This window comes from Convolutriloba macropyga, chromosome 1, assembly GCF_964194025.1.
Source record: "Convolutriloba macropyga chromosome 1, txConMacr16.3, whole genome shotgun sequence".
Classification (NCBI taxonomy): Eukaryota; Metazoa; Xenacoelomorpha; order Acoela; family Convolutidae; genus Convolutriloba; species Convolutriloba macropyga.
This window is the reverse complement of record NC_134468.1, coordinates 38,190,586-38,215,637: the sequence shown is the minus strand read 5'-3', so window position 1 is coordinate 38,215,637 and position 25,052 is coordinate 38,190,586. Positions and strand designations below refer to the sequence as shown.

Sequence of the window (25,052 nt, the reverse complement as noted above, 5' to 3'; positions counted from 1 at the left end):
TTTTGTGATTTTTGCAAGGAGTTTGCAATAAGGCGCATATGAGAGGCCCTACATCAAGAAGCTTTTCATTTAGCTTAATTAAGTATTCCACAAATTGATACTTTTCCTGGTCGAGGCTTTGTCAAAAAAACAATGTAAGAATTGCGGTGAATGGCGGAGAAAAAACTCAGTGCAAACCACTAGCATCATTTAGCGGTTAAAACGGTGAATTTTAAGCAAAACATGCGGTTTTTACAAGTGATTTTTTACCGGGATCTGTTGATAACGGCGAAATTTCTTTTATGCCAAAGCAAGGTTTTTTGCGTCGTAGAGGAAAAAAGAAAAATCATTTTCTAGCACTTAGAGGCTACTTTTGATTTTTATAAAAACTACAAATTTTATTACAGTCTCAGAAAGGGGAGCTGTTCAGAAAATGAAATGAAAACAGGAGAAGAGGAAAAGTACTCGGTGGCGGGAGTGTTGATAACTGTTGATATATAATTCTTATAGAATATTGATGTTAAAGTATTCAAAATTAAAATTATATTGAAATATAAAAACTACACACAATGAAAATTTTCTTATAAAAAGCAAATATTCAAGACAAAAAAGGACATTTTTTATTATTTTTTCGCGCGCTCTTTCTCTTCCTGGTATCTAATTAAGGTTTGCAATTCAATAGACTAAATTTATTCAAAACCGAAAAAAAAAGTTACAAAACATGGGAAAAGTTACTGACTCCAAAATTTCATAAAGAACGAAAAAACATTCAACTTCTTTCTTTATCTTTCATATTAAAAAATAAATTTCAAACTGTATAAAACCTTGTAATTCATTTATCTGATTAATTGAACGAAGTAAGCGTGTGCTTTTTTTATGCAAAATTTTCGCTTGACAATTTTGACTTTTCGAGTGACTTTTACGCCCTTGACTTTTTGCGTTTCGCGTGATCTAAAATTCTCTCTCAATAACAATTTCAAGCAGCTGAATTCAATTGGCGGCAGTTTAATACTAAAAGTCAAATGAAAAGTGCGCCGAAACTGGTGCCATTTTTCACTTTAAATATTAATAGTGGTATATGTTAACGTCCAATGTGGTTATTTGAAGCCCGCTATCGAACTTTTTTGTCCCTTAGGCACCCCCTCCCTCCCCCCTCCCCCAACTGAAGCAGGCTACAATTGATTACAGTTCCCACTAGTCGAGAGCAATTCTTCCGACGTTTAGTCGGTTATGTAAAAACTTATGCAAATGAACAACTGTGAAAGTTGTTCTGTGATGTACAAGAAAAAAATCTATCTAGGGAAAGACAATACCAAAGAAAAGATTAATTTGAAACATTTTGGTCATCTTCTTGGTAGTTTCTCCAGCTTCTCAAACAAACTGATTGAGTGCTTTTTAAGGCTTCTATATTATAGACCATTCGATTTAACAGACAACGTAAAGGAACATTAATTTGACTTTTTGCAATGATTTTTGAGACTGGATTAAAATTTTTGTGACTGAAACACCGAAAACCCCAAAAACGGAAACTTTATGCTTAACTTGAAAATTTCCAGAATTGACCAAATATTTGAGACAAGAGCAGCCAGAACCAAAATTTGAGAACATTTTTCCGTTATGCATTCTGTTGATTCTTCCGGATGCTTCAAATACCTTTCAAAAATAACCCAACGTTGATCTGCACTTGGCCACCAATTTGAGTCAACACAATAGGTAAAAAATAGTGAATAGTCAGAGGTATATTTTTGCTTAAAAAACAAGCATATTGTTATTAAAACTCCAGAAGATAATTCGGAAAAAATCAATATTCTTGTAAAATTTTCAAAATTCTACGCAACACAGCGTTACCCGTGCCTGTTATTTTTCAGTGTTTAACTTGATAATAACTTATTAGAAATTATTTATTTGATGGACATTCAAATGCATAACAAAGGAGAAGGGAAACCGCTTCAGGAACGAACGAAAAATGTTTCCTATTTCAACCTTATTGACTTCAAGACTGATTTCAAAGCTTGCACTGATTAAATGATTTGATTCGGATTGGCATTGTGATTCAAAAAAATGCTATAGTAGCCATTTAGATGTTTTGAATACATATAACAAACAGTAAATTTTTTTTTCAGCGAGATCGAAAATGTTTTTCTATGAATTGAGGCAAAAATACTAAATAGTAGCTGAAAACAATTAAATAATTTAACTATGGTTTCTACAATACTGTAATACTGGCTCTACACTTACTTTCACATGGGGAATTTACAACTAAGAGAAACAGAACAAAAACCGTCAGCCGAGAAAAATCAAAAATATTGTCCTTTTGAACAGTGCAACTTATGTTTGGCTGACTTCAAAAAATTACTCCGTTTAACTGAGTCAAATTTATTTGAATCATTCAATTTTAGAATCAACCAACGCGAGTTAATTGATATCCAAAAAAGTCAGTAGTTCAGCTAGAAAATTGTCGGAAACTTTCCGAAATTTTTATTTCAAACTTTCAACTGGATCTTGATATAAAGTGAATGGCAGAAATTTAACCTGTTGAGCACGTTTTAAGCAGAAAAAATGGATTTGAAAAAAAGTCACTTAATTTTTTTCTACTTCTTGCATGTTAACTGGCCACTGTTACTTGCTTAAGCAAATTTCGGTGGGTATGAGAAAATTTTTCTTTTCAACTACATTGCTCATGTTGAAATTTAGTTTACTAAAAAGCTGTTTTATGTTGAAAATTAATTGACGATGTGCTTTTACAAGAGTTAAATATATATGGCTATACAGGTTGTGAATTCCTCAGTTTTCCTATGAAAGTAAGTTGTAATCAATATTAATCCCAATTGCTTTAATTTCAGCTTCGCAGAACTGATACCCGAAAAAGCTTTTCCTCTAAGATGAAAGAAAAGTTTTCGAGGAAATTGACAGTTATATTGGAAAATTCTCTGATACGTAGAGTCTCACACAAGCGATCTTGTTTCGATTAGAATCTGATGCCAAGCTGATCTTTTGTCGGTCAGATATGCACAGTTAGACTACAAAGTTAACAATTCCATTTTCGCTTCTTACGCCACCGATGAACAACAAAAGTAGAAAAATTTTAGTCTTGACAATAGTCGGTCAAAAAACATCATACTTTACCCTCAAATGTATTTTGGAAGTCACTACAGATTTTTTAAATAGCAGAACGCAAAAACTCAATAGTGCTGCCATCATTGCTCTCCGTGGTTTCTTCTGCTCCATATTTGCCAACTCCAAAAAACCGTGGTTTCTTCTGTTCCAACTCCAAAAATGGTTTTAAGTTCATTGGATAACGGTATTGATCTGTTGTTCAAATCTATGCCATCATGACATGTTCGAATCTCCCCCGATATTTTTGAGGAAAGTAAAAAAAATTATACAAAATCTTTGTACCACTTTTGCATGAACCGCCCATTTTCACCAGATAAAGCTTGTGTTGCTCTATTACTTAATTTTTAATTAGTGCTCTAATGCTTCGACAAATGAAAATTTATTAGTTCACCCTTTTTTCAACTGGAAATTTGCCACTGTTTTCTTCAAAATTAAACGATTTTTCAGTCAGCTCTTCAAATTACACCTCAATTATGTCCCAGACCACAAGCTACTTGCCTGTTGTTTTTGGCTAGCTAAAGTGAACCCCCTACAGAATAAACCTTCACAATTCAGAAAGTCAAAGCACTTTGTTCAAGTGTAAGTCACAAAAAAACAATGACTTACTGGTTAACATTGGCATACAGAAAGAACATGGAGCTCCAACTCAAAAAAAGATCAAACCTGTTTACCAAAAAAACATATCCTCATTTATTGTACTTAGTTAGGCGCCTGCATAATGACATGTTGATTTTTGGGATTTTTTTGCAAACCATTACATTGCAAAAAGCACCCTTGCTCGAGTATATATACTCGACACATCGCTGTTTCACGCATGTATTTTAGGCACGTGTATTTTTATCAGGAAAGTAAGCGAGCGCGAACAATTCCGACACACTCAAATTTTGATATATTGGTTATTTTGTACAAATTGGTGCAAATAATAGCGACGCGAGATGGGGAAGTAAACGCCAATTATCGCAGTGCTAGTTTCGCTAGAATCCTCTGCCGAGATTAGCGACGACGATTGGCAATTTGGTGGGTGATTTTGTGCACATTTGTTAAACTACGCAAAACCAACGAAATGATGAGTTCTATTTGTAGTTTTTCGGCCGCGTAGGCAGGTAGATATTTTTCGATGCTATAGCAGTAACATTGATATCTCTTCCGTAGACCTGCAAAAACCTGCAAGTCATGATTAATTAGCCATTTTTAGCAAATATAGTTGACAGTCTGTCTATATAATTTGTTCCCAAAGACTTATAAAGTTTTTGATCGATTTGCTACCTTCATTCAATTCAGTTAAAACCAGACAGAGTGAATTGGAAAACAAAAATTCGGGAAAAAAACTGAGGCCTCGCATCATATTTCAACAACTTGTTGCAAAAACAATTATGAAACATTTCAGCTATGAAATTGATATACATTAACTAAGATGCCTGCCTGTTTCGGTCATGTCAACATTGCTAAGGAAAATACAGAACGTCCACTGGGTAAATTGATTGAGCAGAGGGGAGAACAACCACTTCTTTAACAATAATTATTAGCCTTCAGCAGCTGTTAAAATTCTTTATACATTTACTGAAAATTTCAGAAATAATGATTAGTAGGTATTGCTGCTAACCTTATACGCAGAAGTCCATAAAGTCATAGGCGTGCGTTTGTGTGTTCTTGAATCCCTTTGCCATTAAGAAAGGCAAAATGAACAAAGTTAGAGAAGAGAAAAAAACTTTTCCAGTCATTTTAACTTTAACTTCAGATTATTGCTTCCAAACATTTGCCTTCAAAAACACACCGTGGGTCTGTGATTGACATCAATTTGCTAGAACAAAACTTTTTCTTTTCATAAGGTTCCGTTGATAATGATCTATACAACTTTCTGAGTGTTGAAAAATGCAAAAAAAATTAGTGTGTAGATTTTTTTTATAAAAGTTTCTTCGTAACATTTTAAACAATCGTAGCAGTAAATCTATATCAATTGAATTTAGATCTCATGTTTGAAATAAGTAGATATCGTTTCAGCAGGTGTGCTAGTTGGTAGGGATTGTCGAGAACTTAGCATCAATATATTGTTTTGTTAATTTTTGACTTAAATTACAATGCCTCAATTAATTCTGGACAAAAAGTTTGCGCCCAACGACATAAGATTTTAAAGGCTTCAAGTCTATATCGTTTTTTCGATGTACGTAAAAGAAGTACGTTCAGCAACTGAAATTACATCTTATCAACTGTCTTCTAAGAAAATCTACAAAAATTTGTTTCTACCGACAGCCTTTTAAAATTATGTGTAATTTAGTCAACATAACCAATGATATACACAAATAATGAACAGTAATTACTGTTTCATGGATGTCTGCTAAACACAACATGGCATATTCTCATAGCAAAAAAACTGAATCCATTGACGGCCAATGAGTGAATTTATTACACATCCTTTGCTCAAACAAAAAGTCAAGACAAGACTGCATCAGAACGGTTTATATATAACTTCTCTAGGCAAAAAAAGCAAATAAAGGTAAAAAAATATCCAAAGTTCTTTTATCAAATGTTTTCTTTTCAACTTTATTCTTTAAAAAAGAGATAAATAAATAAATATTTTTGAAGTCTTCAATCACAAATACTGGAGATCAAGATTGCAAAAAAGTGAGCAAAAAAGCTATTACACTCAGAAACTTTAACATTTAAAATATTCTCACTACCGCAATTTAGCATGGAATCTGAAACAATTCTAAGAGAACTGATTGAATCAATGTTAGCCGTTGCTCTTGATCAAACTACTACGGCATTATAGATCGATCTCAGACCTTTTTGCTGTCCTGGATCTTATAAATATCCACTGAAAAAGTAAAGAAATAATACCTCAGCGTCCTAAAATGGATAGGCAAAGGTCAATTCTCAGCCAATTAGATAACAAGTAAACTTATTTGCAATAGTACTGTTTGTTTTTAAAAATAACATTGTTAAGTCCATTAGTTTTGTAGGTTCTATTTAAAACGAATTTACCAAAAAAATTTAAACACAAATTTCATTAAATTTGAGTATTGTTTATTTCAGATGCTTTCATTTGGTTAGATAAGCCATCGAGGACTGCTTACTTCTTACCTCCAAATATACATGTAGCAAGAGTTTGTGCAAATTTAATAGTCTTTTTGGCGCACGAACTTTTATCTTGTTACTTAACCTTAAATTCGTTCACGCCCCTGTTTCGTGCCTCATAGTTTTCTGATAAATGCCTATAATATCCTTTACTTGTAGTCATAAATTGGTGCTTAATGTCTCAAGGACATAATTGGTCTTTATTTCAATCTAGGACTGTAAACCTTAATTAAGTTTTTTTTAAATTGAAAACAGCCGCAAAATGAAAGATTACTTAAAAAATTAGGTAACCTCTAGGGTACTTAATTTTTTAAGTAATCTTTCATTTTGCGGCTGTTTTCAATTAAAAAAAACTAAATTAAGGGTTACCTAAGGGTACCCTAGAGCCTCAATATTTAACTTTCAAGTTCGGTAGAGATGAACTTGTATAATTAATAAATACTGTAAAGATGAGTTATGTACTTGAAGTAACTACGCTGATCATTTAGTTGCCAATAACGAATTGTATATGTATTTCAAAAACAACAAGAAACGAACATAAGCCGTAAACTGCCCAACTTGAAGCTCAGAAAAATATTTTGAAGGACCAATACAGCTTGAGCTAAAAACCTGCTGAATTATCGACCCGCAGAACTAGCGAGAACAAGTCTGCAAACAGTTGACAATAATCTTGAAAACTTTAACTTGAATCTCTACAAAACTTTCTCATTCTCTTCAATTGTTCCGACGCCTCTTGAGGGGGAGGAACTATATACTGAAATGGGTTTTTGTTCAGACAATTTTTTGTCGGTCGATATATTCATCGTAGAGAGTTGAGGCTGATATCATTAGAAAACTTGTCGAGCGTAAAATATAGAATTAAAAAGTTTTTTTAAGTTTCGTTTTTTACAGGGAGTTATCGAGGTTTAAATTTTGAGAAAATAGAGTGAATTCCGGTGATATTTTACTCACATTTCAGGAATTTTGACTAAAATTTCGCTAATTTTGCTAAAAATGTTAATTTTTTGAAGAAAGTTTTCTTGATTTTATTTTTAAAGACAGAAAAATTTTTCGGCTATTTTTATTATTTTTTGTCATAAATTCCAAGTGCTAAATATTTCAAGACAGACTTTTTCATCAAAAACAGCACGAAAAAAAGTTTTAGTCCAGTTAGATTAAACTTACAGTAAGTACAGACACAAACACCACTAACACAATCTTTGTAGACACAAAGGGGGCTAATTCTACTTCAAACTCCGTTGAAACTGCTTTGTAATTGAAACTTGGCCGTTTTTTGCTAAATTTATTCGTTGATTATCAAAAACGCAGCATCTATTTCTGATTTCTAAACTAACAAAATATCAAAATCTCTAACATTCGAATAATTGAGTGTTCCTAATGGACAGACAACATTAGCAGGGTTAGTTTTGGACCAATTTTGAACTGGTATAATCCAAAAGAAATTCGGATTGTTATCAGTCGATCTTTTTATCAAAGAAATTTGATCTTTTCTATATTAATTAAAAAACAGAACATTTCAAACCAAAGCTCGCTAAAGATAGGTCCAGCTGAATTCCTATTCGACTCCTTATTATTTTATCTAGTTGATTACTTGAAAGCCCATGGTCGTTTTGACTTCTAAAAGTACTTGATTATTGAACAAATAATAACTTATTGAACTTTGTCCCTATTTTTCTCTTAATTTGGTCAACTTGTAGCCTATTGTCAGCAATGAAAGAATGCTTTTTCTTTCTATTGAAATCAAATTAAATCTTTACTGCGGTTTTACGCCTTAAGTTTTGGTTTTCTGGCTTTAATACTGCTAGATTTTACATTTTTTTAAAAAATTTTTAGGTATTTTCATTTTTCAGGTTTTCTAGTTTTGTCACACTATCAAAATATTGACAGTTCATATATCAAAATATTGGCTTTCTAAACCAGACACAATTGATAAAATTATAATCCTTGAAGATATAGATCAAGATTTTAACGTGCTTCGACACTACTTTCTCGAAGAATTTTTTTGGATTTTTAAAATTTTGTCTTTAACTTTCATTTTTACTTTGTCTTTTCAGTCGTATGAAAGTTCCAGTACAATGATCCGGTTTCATTGGCTTTTCATGGAAGAATAGATGAGCCAGTATTCTGATATTAGTAGATAGCTGATGGCTTTCATGACTCTGAAAACAATTTTTTTCCAAATTTAATTACAAGAAAACACTTTTTAACTTCTCAATTTTGTTCCTTTTATTGTCCGTTTGTTATCTGGTCTCGTTAATTCCAGGCCCAATATGAAACTATTGTTGTCAAAGGAAGCAAAAGAGATTGGTGTCACACAATCGACTGTTTTTAAAGAGTTCGTTTACTTTACTGGCTTCAACAAGGAAAAAGGTAAATTAGTTTTTGATTTTTGTCATGTTTGACGTTCTTTTTGTAGACGTAAGACATATTTTGGATAATTGCAATGCTCAACAGCTTCCTTTGGAAGAACAAACGAACTATTTAATTATTACATTTTGTTATTAATGGCGTTCATGTCTTTGGAAATATTTTTTTTCGAAAAAAAATTAAAGTAATACTTAATTTTGCATTTTTTTTGTCCACTTGTTACCTAGCTTCATTAATCAGAGGTCACAAAATACAATATCGGTCCTCGCAGGAAGTGCAATCTAACATTTTTTGATGGCCATAGTATGGCTTTACGGTTTCTAAAGCGTTTTCTGCCAAGTTTTAATTGATTCTGTATTTGTTTTTCTTTTTGTAACCGCAAAAAATTTGAAAACCGGCAGTTCTTAGTCTCTTCTATAGACGAATTGGTAATCGTAAACCAATGGAGTATTTTAGTTGATTTCTAATGGTTTTCATTACTTTGAAATTAATTTCTTGAAAAAGTAAGCCAATTTTTCAACTTTAATGGTTTTGTTCTTTGTTGTCTAATTGTTACCAAGCCTTTTCATTGCCTGGTCTCATAAACTTTCTGGTTAATTACAAATTATTTTGTTTAATATCAGTTTTATGTTTTTTCTGACGCTGGTTTGACATTGTTATTAAATTTTGTTTTTCAAAACGGACATTTTGAAGTAAAACCGACGAAATTTTTGATGTACTTAATTTTTGTTGTTGTTCGATTTTGCTGTTCGTCTTGACTCGCTTTCTTAATATTTGCACATATCATCAATCTAATGCACCATTTTTTACTCCACCACTGAGTTATTTGCTTTGGAGGCTATCTTTTCGTTCATACACCAATTTCTTTATTTAAAAAATCTTGGGTTTTTCTATGTTCCTCATTTGGTAGACAATCATGCCGAAATTGTGGATGCGAGCGGGGTCGGAACCTTATGTGCGATCGCACATTACCGAGTAGCCTAATCTATTTCTAACTTGAACAGACGCAATTAAAGGATTAGTCTGGAACTTCAGTGCATTTCCTAGGTTATATAATATAGAGAGAATGGTATATGTTTTCAACTAAACATAGTTAAAATACAACAAAATAAGCGGATAAACTCGCACCCGAAACTACCCAAACAAAAGGCTTTTACTAGCTAATGACATCGCTATAAAATCAGCTAAAATAGCATTATGAATCATAGCTGGCAGATTGCCAGAAAATAGTCGCAATAGCTTCGTAGATCTGCAGTCACCAAAAAACAGTAACAGAGACAGACCAAAAAAATTCACCTTTTCATTGAAGGCTGATATGTTATATTTTGATTAAAAATCTGTATAAGTTTTTCCTGCCTCTATTAATGCTCTCAAATAACCTTCATTTAGAGTGACACACACCCAATTGACCTTATCTCTTTGAATTAAAGTTAAAAAAGTGTCAATTTCAAAAGTGAGGAAGTCATTTTTGAGAGCGAGGTAAGTCAAGTGTGACCAAAAATTTAATCACACGAATGAACAAAAAAACTCGCTCCAATAAGAGCGAAAAATGACGTCACACACGCACTTGAGTTCAAATTGCATGAACGAATGAACAAAAAGCAGATTTGAAGTGGTTGTGACGTCATATGGTCGTAACAAAAATCGCGACGACGAAAAAAACATAGCCGGAAGAATTCCGGAAGCGACTCGAAGCGTCAAAACTTCACAAATAAAACCGTAATTGCAGCGGAAGCCATATTTTTTGTTTAAAACCATTAACTCATTACCTCCCCAGGTCTGATCTAAAAATTTGTGAAACTTAAACCACTGTCACCAAAAATGCAGTAAAATTTCATATTATTGAAAACGTTTGAGAACGTTAAAAAAATCCGAAAGAATTCAGATGATCAAATTACTGATAGGCTGAAAAAGTGACAAGCTATCAATTTCCCCCAAATAACTTATGGTTCGGCAGAAAGCAAACGGCAGATAATCTTAGAAACTAAGTTCTATCTTTTCAAAAAAGAAAGCTCAACTTTAAGAATCAAAAAACCACTATAACTACACTTTTAATCACTGCAATTACGACAAAAAAACACACATATTGCTTCCTTGTTGTACATATGCTAGACAACATGATTTCATACTAATTCAAAAATTAAATTGATAATAGAAAAGACATCAGCAACAGAAGAGTATTCAAAGACAAACAAATCATTTAAATTAATACCAAGGCCGAAAGAAAGTTGCAGTAAACAGTAACGAAAGGAAATTTTGGAAGACATGCTAGCAAACTCTCAGTACTGCCTTATGTTGAAAGAAATCAATTGCAAACCAAAGAAATGACGAAAATCTAAGAAAAAGCTGAGATCATTCAACTTTTAAACAACTAAAAAAATCAATATACCGAATGTAATGTAGGTGCCAGGACAAAGCTAGAACGATACTAACAAGAATGTGAAGAATATGTACACAATGTAAGGAACACCGTAACAAAAAGACATTCTTTATATTTGAAAGTTAAAAATCAAACTTAAAAAATCAAGAAAAACAAATACATTTCATTGTTCAGCATTCGAAACGTAGAAAAGATAACTGGTCATCCGATAGAAGGATTTATCCTCCTGAAGAGAAAAAAAATATATGAAAAAAAGAATTCAAACATACGAAACACAAACATTTTGCCAAAAAAATGCAAACTTTTTAGACTGCATTTATGAAAAAGTCTCAACTGTTTTTCAAAAACTTAACGCTAAAAAATGACTGATTTTTTTATTGAAACGAAAATAAAGTTCGTCGAGTTGCACAAAAAGGCTATTTCTAGTAATTAAAACCAAAATACAAACAAAAAAACTGACAAAAATCGGAAAAAACTACCAAAATCGGATTAGCATATGTGCAATTTTATAAAAACAAAATTACATCGAGGTAGGAAGAGAGGTTGAGTATATGAATTATCAAAACTAAGTTGCCATATTAACTGATTTTTGCCAAAAAGACGGTTAAAAGATCCAAAAATGAAGAAAATAATAGAAAAAAAAACAAAAATTAACTAAAAAATCAAGAAAGATAGGCAAATTCTGAGCTTGAAACGCATTTTCAGGCTGTGCAAATCACTGTGCTTTCAATTTCCGAGGTTGACATTTCAATATAGCATCGAATAAAAATCGAATTTCTACAGAAAACCAAATTACAAGCAAAAAACTTGGCCACTTAGACGAAAAAACGGCTAAAAACGGTTATCTATATGTGCCATTCAGTCAAAACTACTTTTCGAAGTCGAAAAGTCAATCACTAAACGCAGCGCATGATCAAAAAACTTCTCTCGCTCGGAAAAATTTAGTTCAAACGGCAATTTAGTTCAAACGGCAATTTAGTTCAAACGGCATTTTAGTTCAAACGGCAGTTTCGCTTTTAGGTCAAAACAGCGTCTGAACGAATAGTACTTCCGGTAAAAAAACCTTAAGAAAACCAATACTCCTCTTCGAGTCGTAAAAAACCAAGAGAAGGCCAATAATAGCCCCAGCTATGGCTGTGCGGCTATTAAACAACTATTGTAACTCCGTATACAATAACGATTATTCTTGTTAATTACTCCGTATATTATCCGTACTCTTGAAACACTCATACTACCCATCTTAAAAAGGTAGGGTGGAACAATTTCTTAAAAATAACAAGTTTTCGCTGTTTCAGACGTTTCGGTATGTAACAACTTTCAATAATTGTTTGACGACGGTCTGAATTTGCCAAAAACTGCAACGAAGGTATATGCAACTGCTTATTATTTGCGAATTGATTTTATTTTTTCTCAATCACCCTGACTATTAGTCAGTTTCCATATTACTATATTACTCTTGACCATAAAATTAACCACATTACCTCAGTGAATACGGGTGTCAACTTCCTGCACAGCCGATCAAATTGCACAGATTTTGACTGAGACGGGAAATAGAACAGTAAGACATCGCTAAAGCAAAATTTCATTTTTGATCACTGAGCACAATGTAGCATGATTCAGCGCTGCAAATTCGCAAGATGTACCACTACAACTAGCAATTCAGTGCAGCAATTGGCGCATTGTAATAAACTGATTTCTGTGAGAACAAAATAGTCACATGAAAAATAAATTCTGTCAAATTATAGAAAATAAGTTCAAATTAGATTGAAGTGATTTTTTTGATTAAGTTAAAAGTTTTGTTTCTTGCCTGGCTAGCAAGATTCTTATTATCATCATAATAGTACACTCTCCATTTGATTATTATAATTAACATCATTAAATTAACCAGCCAATTGGATTAAGTAGATTGATGATTGCTAAAATGGCACTGTGGTATGTATTCAATAAATACTGAAAGGCACATAGAATAAGTCATCGTTAGAAATCTATTGACTCTCAATAAAGACTAACGAACAATACAAGGCACTGCTACAGACATTCATCAGCACCAAACAAAGACATCTAAGGCATCTTTAAACACTAAAAGTCTACTTTTTTAATTTCCTTAATTTCATAATCGTTTACTCTTGTTAACTTTAAAATTAGACTGTTGTTAATCAGTGTAATTTCGACCTCTGATTGGTCTGCACAACATTCAGTGTCACATTCAACTAAGCACAATGTGTCCACTGTGATCATAATAAAACCTCATTGGCACAGAAATGAAGCCGATCCGCAATTATTAAACCTATTATAATTCAAAGTTCAACATATGGTACGAATAATCTGGAGCATGAGAAGCTAGACGCCAGCCCGATCAAGAAACCACATGTGGCAATTAGGAAAAAGTTCAAACTTTTACTGGTGTATAAATTGTTTGAACACAAAAAGCAACTGACTTCGCGTGCGCACATTCTTATTATCATCATGAGCCACTCTGCTTCACGTAATTCAATTTTATGTAAGTATTATTGCCATTAATCGTGATTATATACCCACAGAATGTAAAAAATTTTGTTATCTTTATAAAAAGCTTGTACACTTAATCGGGCTGCCGCCTAAATACAAAGGATCGTACATTCTAAGATATCATTTCCAAAAAGTGGACTGAGGTTAGCACCAAAATGCCAAGTACTAAGTATAAGCACTGAAATGAACTAAAAATAGCTATAATTTACAATTTTAGACTACTGCCCTTTCACGTTAGCAACTTCACTAGCTTTAGATTTAAGTTTATAATTTTGAGAAGGTTTCTGTACAGTTAAGAATTGGTTAGTTTTGACCTTGTTGCTTGAGTTTGTTTTGAGGTTACTTTTATTGTTGTTGGTGTTATTAGATGACTGGTTGTTCGGTTTGCTTGACGCGCCTTGGTTTTTATACACGTTAATTGCAGAGAGTATCTGTTGTTGGCTAGTTTGTTGACCGATTCCCATCTCATCAAGGTCATCTTCAGTTAAGCTAAGCAAAACCTCTCTATCGACCTCCTGTTGATCAAAAATATGTTTGTATTTCATCAAAGCTAACTCTGAGAGAATCTGTGTCATCTCAGTGGCAGAAGTAACCCCAGCTCCAATTTTGGAGTTCTGGCGACTACTGGTCGATGTGTTCAACAGACGTTGCGAATTCATCACATCATCGGCAGTGTTCGCTGAGCTATCGAAGGACATCCTTCCATCACCTAGAGAAGAGCTACCTCCCGTGCCGCTGCCTGCTCTGGGACTAGACCAATGTCCACTGCCCATTGCCATATTCCTGATGTTATTCATCACTGGTGAACTTCCCAGACTAGCGTCATTAGCGGAGGGGGGTTTAGAAGGCAGGTTGTTTCTGAAGTTGGGGTTCAGGTTTGAGTTTTGTGACCAGCTGTAGTCGCCACTTGATATACTACTTCCAAATGAACCAATCCGAGAGTGACCTAATCCAGAACTTTTGATCTCCAAATTCTTGCTTGAAGATAAATTTGCGGTGAGAGAGCTCGATTGTTGAAAACCACCTGAGGTCGATTGAATTGGTGCCGGTTGAGGCGAGGCTACATGTTGTGATTGTCCGAAATGAGGCTTGTGAAATAGAGACTGATTGACTCGCGATAACAAAGCTTCCGCATTTCGATTAGGAATTGGGTCTCCAGGAATTGCGTGAGGAGTTAAAGAATGTTCAGAGGCTTCAAATTTAACTAGATTGGCATTAGTGTTACTCGATCCACTATTGTTCGGATTAGTGGTAGCGCTACTTTTCTTTGTTTGTAAAAACTTAGGTGGGTTGGCTTTAATGGGTTTGTGTTGCCTATGATAGCCAGACCTTCGATCGTATCTCTTAGTGAAACTTGACTTGTGCCTGGACAGTTGCATGTTTTTGCTAGACTCCATCGACGATGGAACCGCTTTGAAAGGAGGCAACACAGGCGCCAGCTGCTTGGCAGTCTGAACATGGATTGGTTCTATTTGAATACTGTAGGCAGACGGGGTTGAAAATATTCCACTATCAATAGCTGAATCTTCAGGGCTAAAATGGGTCTCGCTACTTGCCAGCTGATCATGAATCGATATCCATCCCCCTACGCGTGGACCGAAATTGCTTTGGTCCATATCTGCAACAGGCATTGCACTAACTCTGTTGATATCTGGTCTTGCAATTTTTAAGTCTCTCAACTTTCCTGTAAACTTGTTCCACAGGTTTTTGACCGACCCCGAATTACCGGACTTCAGATTACCATTTGAAATTTGGTCTTCATCGGTTTGGCTTTTCAATCGGTTAATTATCGGTGTGCTATTGGTTCTCTGGTTGGGCCTCAAATGATCAGCTCCCAGATCATAATTTCCGGGTCGGTCCAAAGTAGCCGAACCCGGATTCGAACCTGCGGTTGTTTTCATTTTACTAGCTAACAGAACAACGATGTCGGTGTCAACGTTGTCCATGAAAGAAGCAATGTCAAAGGCACTGATATTCTGATGTGATCTGATTGAAGCGTCAGCTCCGGATTCAATTAAAAACTTGACAATTTCAGCGTTGTGGTGATAAGTTGCTTGCATCAGAGCAGTCCAACCAGACAATACATCTCGTTCGTCTAGATTAGCACCTTTTGATACCAAGAGTTTAACTATGGACAGATGACCAGCCACACACGCATACATAAGTACTGTTGCTCCATCTTCCGTGTTACGAGCATTGATTAGATTGGGGTCATTTTCAAGGGCTTCACGCAGACTTTTTAAATTACCTAAGCAAGAAAAAACATTTATTGCGTCATAAAATCCCACTCCGAACTCTAATGGGTGTTGATATCAAAAGCCATTAAACATCAGGAATGTTAATATTTAAGCAAATTATGTTATCATCAAAATCTTTAGGAACATGACCAGAAGATTGCAAGTATCTCTGCAAAAATTTTCTTTCTTGGATGCAAGATTAACAAAAGCTTGCTTTCATTAAACTGATCAACTCTGTAACAATTTATTTTGCATTTGCAAGAAGTCAGTGTTACTGTTAGTGTTAATTTACCAAGAATTAAAGCATTCCAACGTAATATTCAAGCGATATGCTTAGAGAGCAACATTACAAGAAGATTGCCCAAAAATAGACAGCTAGCTAAGAAAGATTACCGGGACCAAAAACAAAAAGTAGATAACATTGAATCAAACTTTTCATTTCAAATTCAAATTTTCAAAAAAAATTGGGTGACCTCCATTGAATTTCATTTGATTACACAATGAAATACATTTACAATTTAGACTTAATGAGTGAGTGCAAAAACCACTAAATGACCTAAACTTCACAAAAGTCAGCATCTAAAATGAACTATACGGCAGTACCTTCTAACAGATTGAAAAATGTTGGAGTTAAAAAAACTAATTAGAATCCGTTTCTAAAATTCAATTTACAATATATCTCGCTCGATAACTTAACATACAATTGACCTAAAAATTACGTCACGCACAGAAATTCTGCGGAGGCGCAGAAGACAAAGAAGAGTAGAAATTTGACTTCTTGAAAGGTGCAAAGTTATCGCAACACAAATAGGGAATTTGAGGAATTAGAAAACATAGTTATGAACATTATTAGACTAACAACAGCATTTGATAGTTAATGAGTCAAAAACCTTCTACCGGCAAAAATCTAAAATTTTTGATTTCATCCTAAATTAGCAGCGTCAAAACACCAAACATAACGGACTAACGTCGGGCGAATTGCTCTCAAACGACCGGCGAGCGGTTGGCTTCGTCAGTACCTAGTCAGGGGGGGGTGCACTGGGGGCTGACGGGGGCAACACTGGGTTGGGGGCAACATCGCGGTGTGGGGGGCTCTAAGAGCACTTAATGCCCACTGAGCGCTACCTGTTTATCCCGTTTTTGTGGACAAAAAATCAAAAGCGTCAGACAAAGAATCGTTCAAGCAAAAAATCGCATAAAAAGACCGACAGGACTAATATAATTGCTACAAACTTCGTTTGAGAGCAATTGAAAACAATAGTAAAAGGTTCAATGAGAACTCATTGATGTAATAACCAAACAACAGGTTCATCCATAATTCACAAAAAAATCGATATCACCTATTAACAAGAATAATTGTTACGTGCAAAACAAAATAATCAGCAACCTTTTACAAAACAACGAAGTGTTAAAGTTAAAATAAGCAGCAATCTTCAGCAAAAAAAACATTTAAGAGGTTAATGGATGCCTCCTTAGCAAGCCAATGGGAACAGTCATTAATGAGGCTTAGGGATGGATGGAACACACAGAGAACAAAAAACAGCTAAGACTCAATACTGCACTAATATCCTATAACCAATAGTATCGTCATTAAGACCACTAGTTTCAAAAAGAAGGATTAAAAAAATTGAAACTCTGCACAATTAGAACACATGTATAATTTTAAGTATCTGTCATTCAAAAAAAATGAAAGGGAACAAACAGAAACCTGAAGTTTAATTGAGACACATGAAAGAACCGATCACTCGTTCAGAAAACAAGTCAAATTATCCTAAATGGAAAAAACTTGCTCTCAGAAACTAAAACCAGAATTTTCTCAATTTATTTGGAATCCCAAGGACAAATTTCACACCAAAAAACCCCTCGCTTTTTCATTTTCTCCACTAAAAAGGATTAAATTTAAAAACTCCAAATTGATTTCGATCACTCCATTTTGAGTTTAAAAATGTGCAAACAAACAGTTCCAGAATAAAAATGAAACAATTTTGGAAATAGATCGAACTAAGAATCCAGCCATACTAAATGACTCAAACTACTTCAAAAAAGTCAGCATCAAAAATGAATTATACGGCATTATCTTCTAACAGATTGGAAAAAGTTGGAGTTAAAAAAAATAATTAGAATCCGTTTCTAAAATTCAATTTACAATATATCTCGCTCAATAATCTAGCATAGTGCAAGACATGCAACATTGATTAGAATAATAGACAATGTAACAACTTTTCTATTGTAGTGACGTTTTTCTGCGCTATCATTACTTACAAAAATAGACATTTAATTTAGATAGATGCGCGAAGTACAGTTCCTCAAAGTGCAAAACGCCAACACTCTTGCGCCGAGGAAGCCGAAAATTATTAGAAACCTGAAAGCTGCACAGAATCAGAACCAATTCTCCCTCAATATTCCCATCAAAAACCTCTCCAACAGTTAACGCCAAATCTTAATACCAAAAAATAATCCAAGCTCTGAAAAAGGATCTCAACCAATTGAAACATAATTCAATTTAAAAAAACTGTTCACGATATCAATTTATTTTAAAATTATTTCAACAAGCAGATACCAACATATCTTTACAAATCTCAACGTTTTACTAAGTAGCGTTGTTCTACTCAGACTAGAAAAGGATAAAACTATATGCTGAACAAATAAAAACTTCATTTTATTAAAAGAACCCAAAGATAGAACACGAACTCCAAAATTGAATTTCGTTTCTTGATTTTTTTCAATAGGAAGCTAAAAAATTTTGTTCTAAATCCATACTTGAAAATTACATTTGTCTCCAGTTATCAGGTGCCCAGGAAAAAGGCAGTAAAAACGACAAGCCACCAGAAACTAAAAGAGAAAGGGAATAACTTTTACTGACCCAGCCAACGTTTCTATAAAGTTAACCTCAACAAATTAACAAAACCAAAAAACCCTAGCTGATTTTGATTGAATAAAGGGAACACTGAATAACGCCATGCTAACATCAAAAATAGTTAAATTCGAAGAAATTGATAACCAAGAAAATGAATAATAGCTTGTCAATTTTTTCCTAAAATTTTGATAATCTTGTAAAGTTCAAACAACCAAAACAAAAATTTTTGGCTTTGGATTGGCCAAAAATTACGTCAAAATTACCAAAATGTTAAAAACAAAACGAAGATGACAAAATGTCACCAACTGCCAAAATTGGTAAAAACGTCCAGAAAACACCTGGATAATTTAACCCTGACTAGTTGAATCATTTTGGCTCAGATGACTCTAAAATTATAAAAAAATTTTCTACTGTAACGGCTACTCTCCTATCAGAGACAAGAAAAAATTTACACCCAGTTTGTTTCTGTGGTCCCAAAAATTACTGATATTACGTTTTGCAGTTAACTTTTGTGGACTGTATTATCCTCTAAACTGTAAATTACTGATGCTTTACTTTGCATACTCCATCAGTCCTACTCTATCAGAAGCATACTTTATCAATCCTACTAACTGAAAACTACACGAAATGGCAAGATCCCCTATGAGATCTAGATAACTACTCCAGCTACTGGTTGGGGAGAATAAATTCTATCTCCAACGTGTTAATATTTTCGGAGTTTTTCCTGATAAACAAAAGTAATTAAAGTAACAATATTCGCAATGTGCGCGTTTCTTTCGTACACTCAATTGCTGAATAACGCAATCAGTGAATCTATGGAAGGCTTTATTGAAGCCAGTAAAAGAAACTGACGAAGTACATCGTACAAAGTTCTTTTTATTAAAAACACTGTTGTGATTTACAGATACACGACACAATAACAAGTAGTTTACCACTCAAGGAGTTGTGCTTTAATACGCACTGTATGTCAGTTTGACAAGACAAAATTAACGACTTTCCTTTGATTCTTGGTAGTTTCAAGTTATTTTACTGCTGCTAGTCAACTGAATGTGAACAATTTTCCATAACGTAAACTTTTCGGTGTAAATATGATGTCCTAGGAAATTTTTTTTACCAAATAGAAGTTTCGTCGACCATTCTATCAACAAGAGGTCGATTCGTAAACCAATCGTAAACAATTTGATGCAATTTTGTAATGAATTGTTCAAGTCTATACGGCTCAAAAATCTTTTGCTGATAATGAAAGTAGATCAAGCTTGAGATTCAGCATCACTTCATATATGATTAATCACGTATGAATAATAAATACCATCTAAAAAAATTGACCAAAGTGAAAAAATCAATTCGTCTTCTATAAAAATGTAAATTTTTCCTGCTATGCTATTCTAACTTCCCTGATTGATTTGGCCTGGAGTTCATTTGTTCAGTTAAGAAGCCCGGCCTTAACATTTTAAAGCTATTTTTCTATCCCGATCTCAAAAATGAGGCACGAACAAAACCATTCTCTTCACTCTACTCTTTAATTTGTTCAGCAACTTGACCAAAACATTGTTTTCACTCGCGGTATTTCCTGTTTCAGATACACAAAAAAATTAACAAAAATAACAGGCAGATCGCCGCAATAGCTGCAAAATAGACTGGTCTGTCGTAAAATAAAGATAGAAGCAGATAGAATTGCATTAAAAAAGTTATCACCAATGTCTAAAAACAATTTAATTGAAAGGGGGCTTCAGTGGATGCACGCACCCCAATTTCAATTGATTGTGTTTTAGCAACAGTTTTAAATTCTAAATAAAATTAATTTAGGAGACAAAAAACCAAGAAATCCAACATGAAAAAGTTAGCAAAAGAATGACCAAAAAATGACCCCGGCAATATAGCTATTCTTAGCTTCCAGCTTCGCAGCAATAATCAAAAGACGCCCCACCAATAGTCTTGGAAAACGCCTGAAATGGAACTTCTTGGAAATCGAACTTCTTGGAAAGTCTTGGAAATTGCCAGAAAAAAAGCCGCGATAGACGCTGGTGACCTTCCATGATTTGAAACAACTAAAAAAAATAAGATAGATAGATTGACCACCAGTCCTTTAATAGACCACTAGACTTTTTGGTTAGATTCGGACTGTCAATTTCATGAGACACATACGCTCTATAAGGAAAAACCCAAATGGAGCTCTTTCAAAATTAATATTCGAATTCGAAAACTCAAGACTCTTATACTCAAGAATTGGGGCATATACGTTTGACACTACTGTAGATGCACACTATTGACCTTTAACTAGTAAATTTTCATAATAACTTCATAAAATAAAGTTCATTAAGCAAGTTCTTAAGTCATTTTTTGAGGGAGGTAAGTCACGCAATTGACCTAAAAGCAGAAACGACGTCATGCACACAAATTTTAACTGCAAAGCAATAAAACTCACTCGAAAAATCAATTCCAAAAAGTCAGGTCGCAAGAATCTTCAATCATCGATGGAGACGAACTAAAAGAAAACCACGATGTCCCTAATAATAGCCGCTGCCACTTCAAGGCTATTTCAAAAGATAGCGCCCCAATACTGTATAAAGACCACATAAATCTTTTGAAAATCATAACCGACTACTGCCGGAAGAATTGCTCTCAAACCAGTTAAGCTCGAATCTATTCCACCCTGCTGCAGTTCGGGGATAACTAAATTCACTATGGGGGCTTCAATTGATGTCAGTAGAGGATATTATGTACCACTGTAAACATAGCCGGCAGATTGCCGGAAAACAGCCGCGGTTGACGCGCTGGACGCACATCGGGATTGAAACAGAAAAAGAAGATTGAAATTGACAAAAATTTTTCCTAAGTTTCAAAAATTGTTCCAATTCAGTAAGCAGTTTCAATTCTAAACCTATACCTACTTCAGCTTCAAAAATGACGGGTATTAAGCTGAATACTAATATCAGCTAGCAATCGCTCCAATGAACTTTGATAACCTAATGCACTATGACTCAATGACCGGGCTTCATCGGTTTATCCCACTTCTTTTGATTTTGCTCTATTGACATTGACCGTATTCACCAAATTACGTAATTCAATGCGTGAAAGAATTTAGAATCCATTCAATTGAGTGACGTAAGTCAGAAGTCAAACGTGAAAATCATGACTTAAGTAAAACGAAAAACGTGATCAAAAGGTAACGCCAATTAAAAAAACATCGCAGTACAAGTCCTGACGTGCAATTCAAAGAAGTTCCATTGACCAAACAAAAACCAGACCCAGAATGGACTATGAATGAATGAGAAACCATTTCCAAAAAATCAGATCAAAAGTTTTTTATAAAATCAATGTCAAAATGCCGATGTGAACAAAAACCACAAGCAAGAAAGAGAAATTTGGTTCAAACAAAAACCTAGGCCTAGAAAAAATTAAGAATGGATTGGGAAAACCATTTAGAAAAAAACCAATCCAAAAAATCGAAAAACAGTAAACATCAAAGTGAACATAGCCGGCAGATTGCCGGAATAGCTGCGAAATAGACTTGCGTGCCGTAAAATACAGATGGAAAAAGATACAGAAGTGAGTTGATAATAGTTATCGCCGCCGCCTATAAAACTTACAAGTTTATTTCAAAGGAGGTTGTTTTTGGGTGCAAAAAAATTTCCCTGTCGCGTCTCGAACCGGCGATCTCCGGAATAACAGCCAGTCGCCTTAACCACTCGGCTGTCGGACCATCAATCTGTTTTCTTACAATCAACTTTGTTTTAGGAACAGATTCTGTTTCTGAATAACCGCAATTTAGGTCACGCAGAAAGCGTGAAATCAAGCGCGAAAAAGCCATTTAAGCAGCGCCGAGACAGAATGTTCTAGAACAAATGTAAAACGAAAATGAAGCGTCAGACGACGAAACAAAAAAAAACAAGAGCACCGCAATATAGCTACGCTCAGCTTACAGCTTCGCAGCTATAAAAAAAACCACTAGCGAGAAAGCGAATTTTTGTTCAAACGCCAGTTTCTCACTCTACTTTAAAATTAGAGTGAAAAAACTTCACGCCGCAAAACCTCTAGCTTTTTTTGCTCCATTTCCTGTTTCGGCGTGACCAAAATCACTACTCCATCTTGACTTCAAAAATCATGAAAATGTGTAAAGATCATAAAAAAGACAGCGCCCCAATACAATTCAAATTCTTTGAATTGTAAAAAAAGGAGAGCGCCTAAATAATAGCCGTTTGAGAGGCTGATGGCGGCTATTAACAGCTGCTGCCACTTTTGAATGAGAGAAATTTAGATCAAACAAAACGAAGAAGTCAAGGGCGTAGAAGTCACTCGAGTAGTCAAAACGGTGAAGCGAAAAATTTACAAAAAGAACAGATTTACAATAATTGCTTCAAACTTCGTTCGATAGCAATCAAAAAGGCAATCAAGTATTTCGCTGACCTTGCTTAGCCATTTCGATGATGGGGTGTTCAATTGGTTGAACCTCTTGCACTGGCATTGAAGCATTCTGTGTGAACGTTTTCGACTTCAGAATACCTTTACACTGCTTGCTCTTGCACATAGCAGCGAGGTCATATGCCGTGCGATTATTCACATCCACGGTATTTGTATCCGCTCCTTCTTTCAATAGTGTCTCAACCAGCTGTGTCCAGTTGAAAATTGCACTTATACTGAGGGGTGTTTGGCCATTATAGCAGTCTTTCCTTCGCAATGCCACTGAGTGGAACGCGTTCATCAGTTCTTTCAATGCATCTATGTTACCACGTACACAAGCAGCTATCATCGGATTTAGGTACGACTCATTGGGATCTTCAGAGTGAGAGAATTGAGCTCCACTTTCAATAAGACTCCTGACTATCCTCTCATTCCCACTGTAGCATGCTAAGGTGAGGGCAGTACAGTTGCACCGATTTACTACGTTGATGTCGGCTTGTGATTGGATAAGAGCAGATACGATATCGCTATGACCGGCATAACAGGCCTGCATGAGAGGGGTCCAGCCCTCATCATTCTGTTTATTAAGTGGAGCTCCTCGTTTTAGGAGGAACCGGACTACATCCAGAAACCCTGCCGCACATGCATAGTGGAGAGCAGTGTTGCCTGAGTCCTCTTCGTTGATGGCTGCCAATAGAGCACCCCCGACGTCCTGGTCTAAGTAACTTGTGACGTCATTCAATCGACCACTTATACATGCAGCATGCAAGGCGGAAACAGAACCTTTCCTGTGCTGGAAGGCCATTTCAATTTCAGTTCATGTTACCATTGGCACTGAAAAATATTCGTGAAATTTCGATTATAGTGAAGCGAAAAATACAAACTATTCAATTCCATAACCATGTTCCCAAATAATATTAATCATTATAAAACAGCTTTCATAACCAGTAGCTAATTGGTTGTATTCGCCAGGAAGTTAGTGAAAAAAAAAGAAAACAATAAAGTTTAATTATCTAACTACGGAAGCACCACTTGGATTCATTGGACACAAAATTTACTAAGCAGCTACTTAAATACAAATTTGTAAAATATCAATACTACTAGAATGGTTGCATTTGATAGAAACAGCAGTTAATTGTACTTATAAGCCTGAAAATTGGTGATAAAATAAACACTGATATTAATATTCTGGCACGCCATTGCGACTTCATCATAAAAATTCCACTGATGGAGTCAGGTAAACTTGCAGAGAAACGAAGTTCAGGCGTTATCACAGTGGCCTTGCAGCATGTAATCCTGTAATTGCTGGTGTAATAGAGGGCACATTGGTCTTCTCACTATGACCCCATTTGCGCAATGTAGCTTCCCTGGTCATTACGTGTGTTCGCTCATGGACAACTTGGTATCCTCCAGACACTTCCAACTGGCTCAATACCACTATGATCTGTCTGTGAAGAGGCGGAATTGAGTCGAACGTCAACAAGTGACCTCTGGTGGCCACTAGGTTGAAACTATTCATGCAGTCGTACTTTATATGAAGGTGAGATTCAGGGTTCCTGTTTTCAACTGCAACAATCAGACCTGACCATCCTCCGCTCACGTGGTACAAACTGCACCCAGTCCCTACTAAAGTAACAAGGTTCACTTTATTGACAAGTTCAATAGTGTATATTCTATTCAGTCCTTTATTTTCACATTGAACTAATTGAAAATGGAGCTCGAAACGAAAAGGAGCAAAACCTTCTTTTTACGAAAATGGCGTTTTTCTCGTGCTTAAAAATTTTCTAAATTTATTGATATCAGAAGCTAGGAGACTTTTGTGGTCAAGCTATAGGGCAGCGAATAGACAACAAAAACTTCGCTCCTTTCGCCAACTTTTACGGCTTTGACCTCTCCAAAGCACTTAAGTCTCATTTTACTTTTCTCCAAACCCCACAAATGATGTGCTGACAAATTTTCCCACCAAAATGAGGAGTTCAGCATACCTCATTTCAGGCACACTTTGTAATTTTAGCCTTCCAAAATTTTTGGTTGCTCAACAAAAACCCTCCCGAACACATGTTTACATCCTTGGTATCAATACTATCAAAATGTACCCATAAAAACCATTGTTTTTCTTTATGGGTGAAAA

General features: G+C 34.9%; 2 protein-coding genes across 2 annotated transcripts in view; both read right to left on the bottom strand.

The window, feature by feature from the left end:
* Nucleotides 1-13,467: 13,467 nt before the first annotated feature.
* On the bottom strand, nt 13,468-23,776 carry LOC142338485 (ankyrin repeat and SAM domain-containing protein 6-like). The gene is made up of 2 exons (XM_075388262.1): nt 22,928-23,776; nt 13,468-15,674 (listed from the first exon to the last, which is right to left on the bottom strand). Exons 1-2 carry the CDS (start codon nt 23,724-23,726, stop codon nt 13,645-13,647), a joined length of 2,829 nt encoding a protein of 942 aa, XP_075244377.1. The 5' UTR covers nt 23,727-23,776; the 3' UTR covers nt 13,468-13,644.
* Nucleotides 23,777-23,912: 136 nt separating this feature from the next.
* Nucleotides 23,913-25,052, bottom strand: part of LOC142338493 (calpain-15-like) — a 28,704-nt gene continuing 27,564 nt past the window's right edge. The window contains exon 4 of the mRNA XM_075388275.1: nt 23,913-24,547. Coding sequence (XP_075244390.1) covers nt 24,192-24,547 — 356 coding nt within the window. The 3' untranslated portion in view covers nt 23,913-24,191. The remainder of the gene's footprint in view (nt 24,548-25,052) is intronic.

Excerpts from the sequence above, each read along its gene's own strand:
- LOC142338485 (XM_075388262.1), bottom strand. The coding sequence starts at position 23,726 with ATGGCCTTCCAGCACAGGAAAGGTTCTGTTTCCGCCTTGCATGCTGCA. Across the intron at positions 15,675-22,927 it reads CATCGAAATGGCTAAGCAAG|GTAATTTAAAAAGTCTGCGT; the intron begins GTCAGCGAAATA and ends TTTCTTGCTTAG.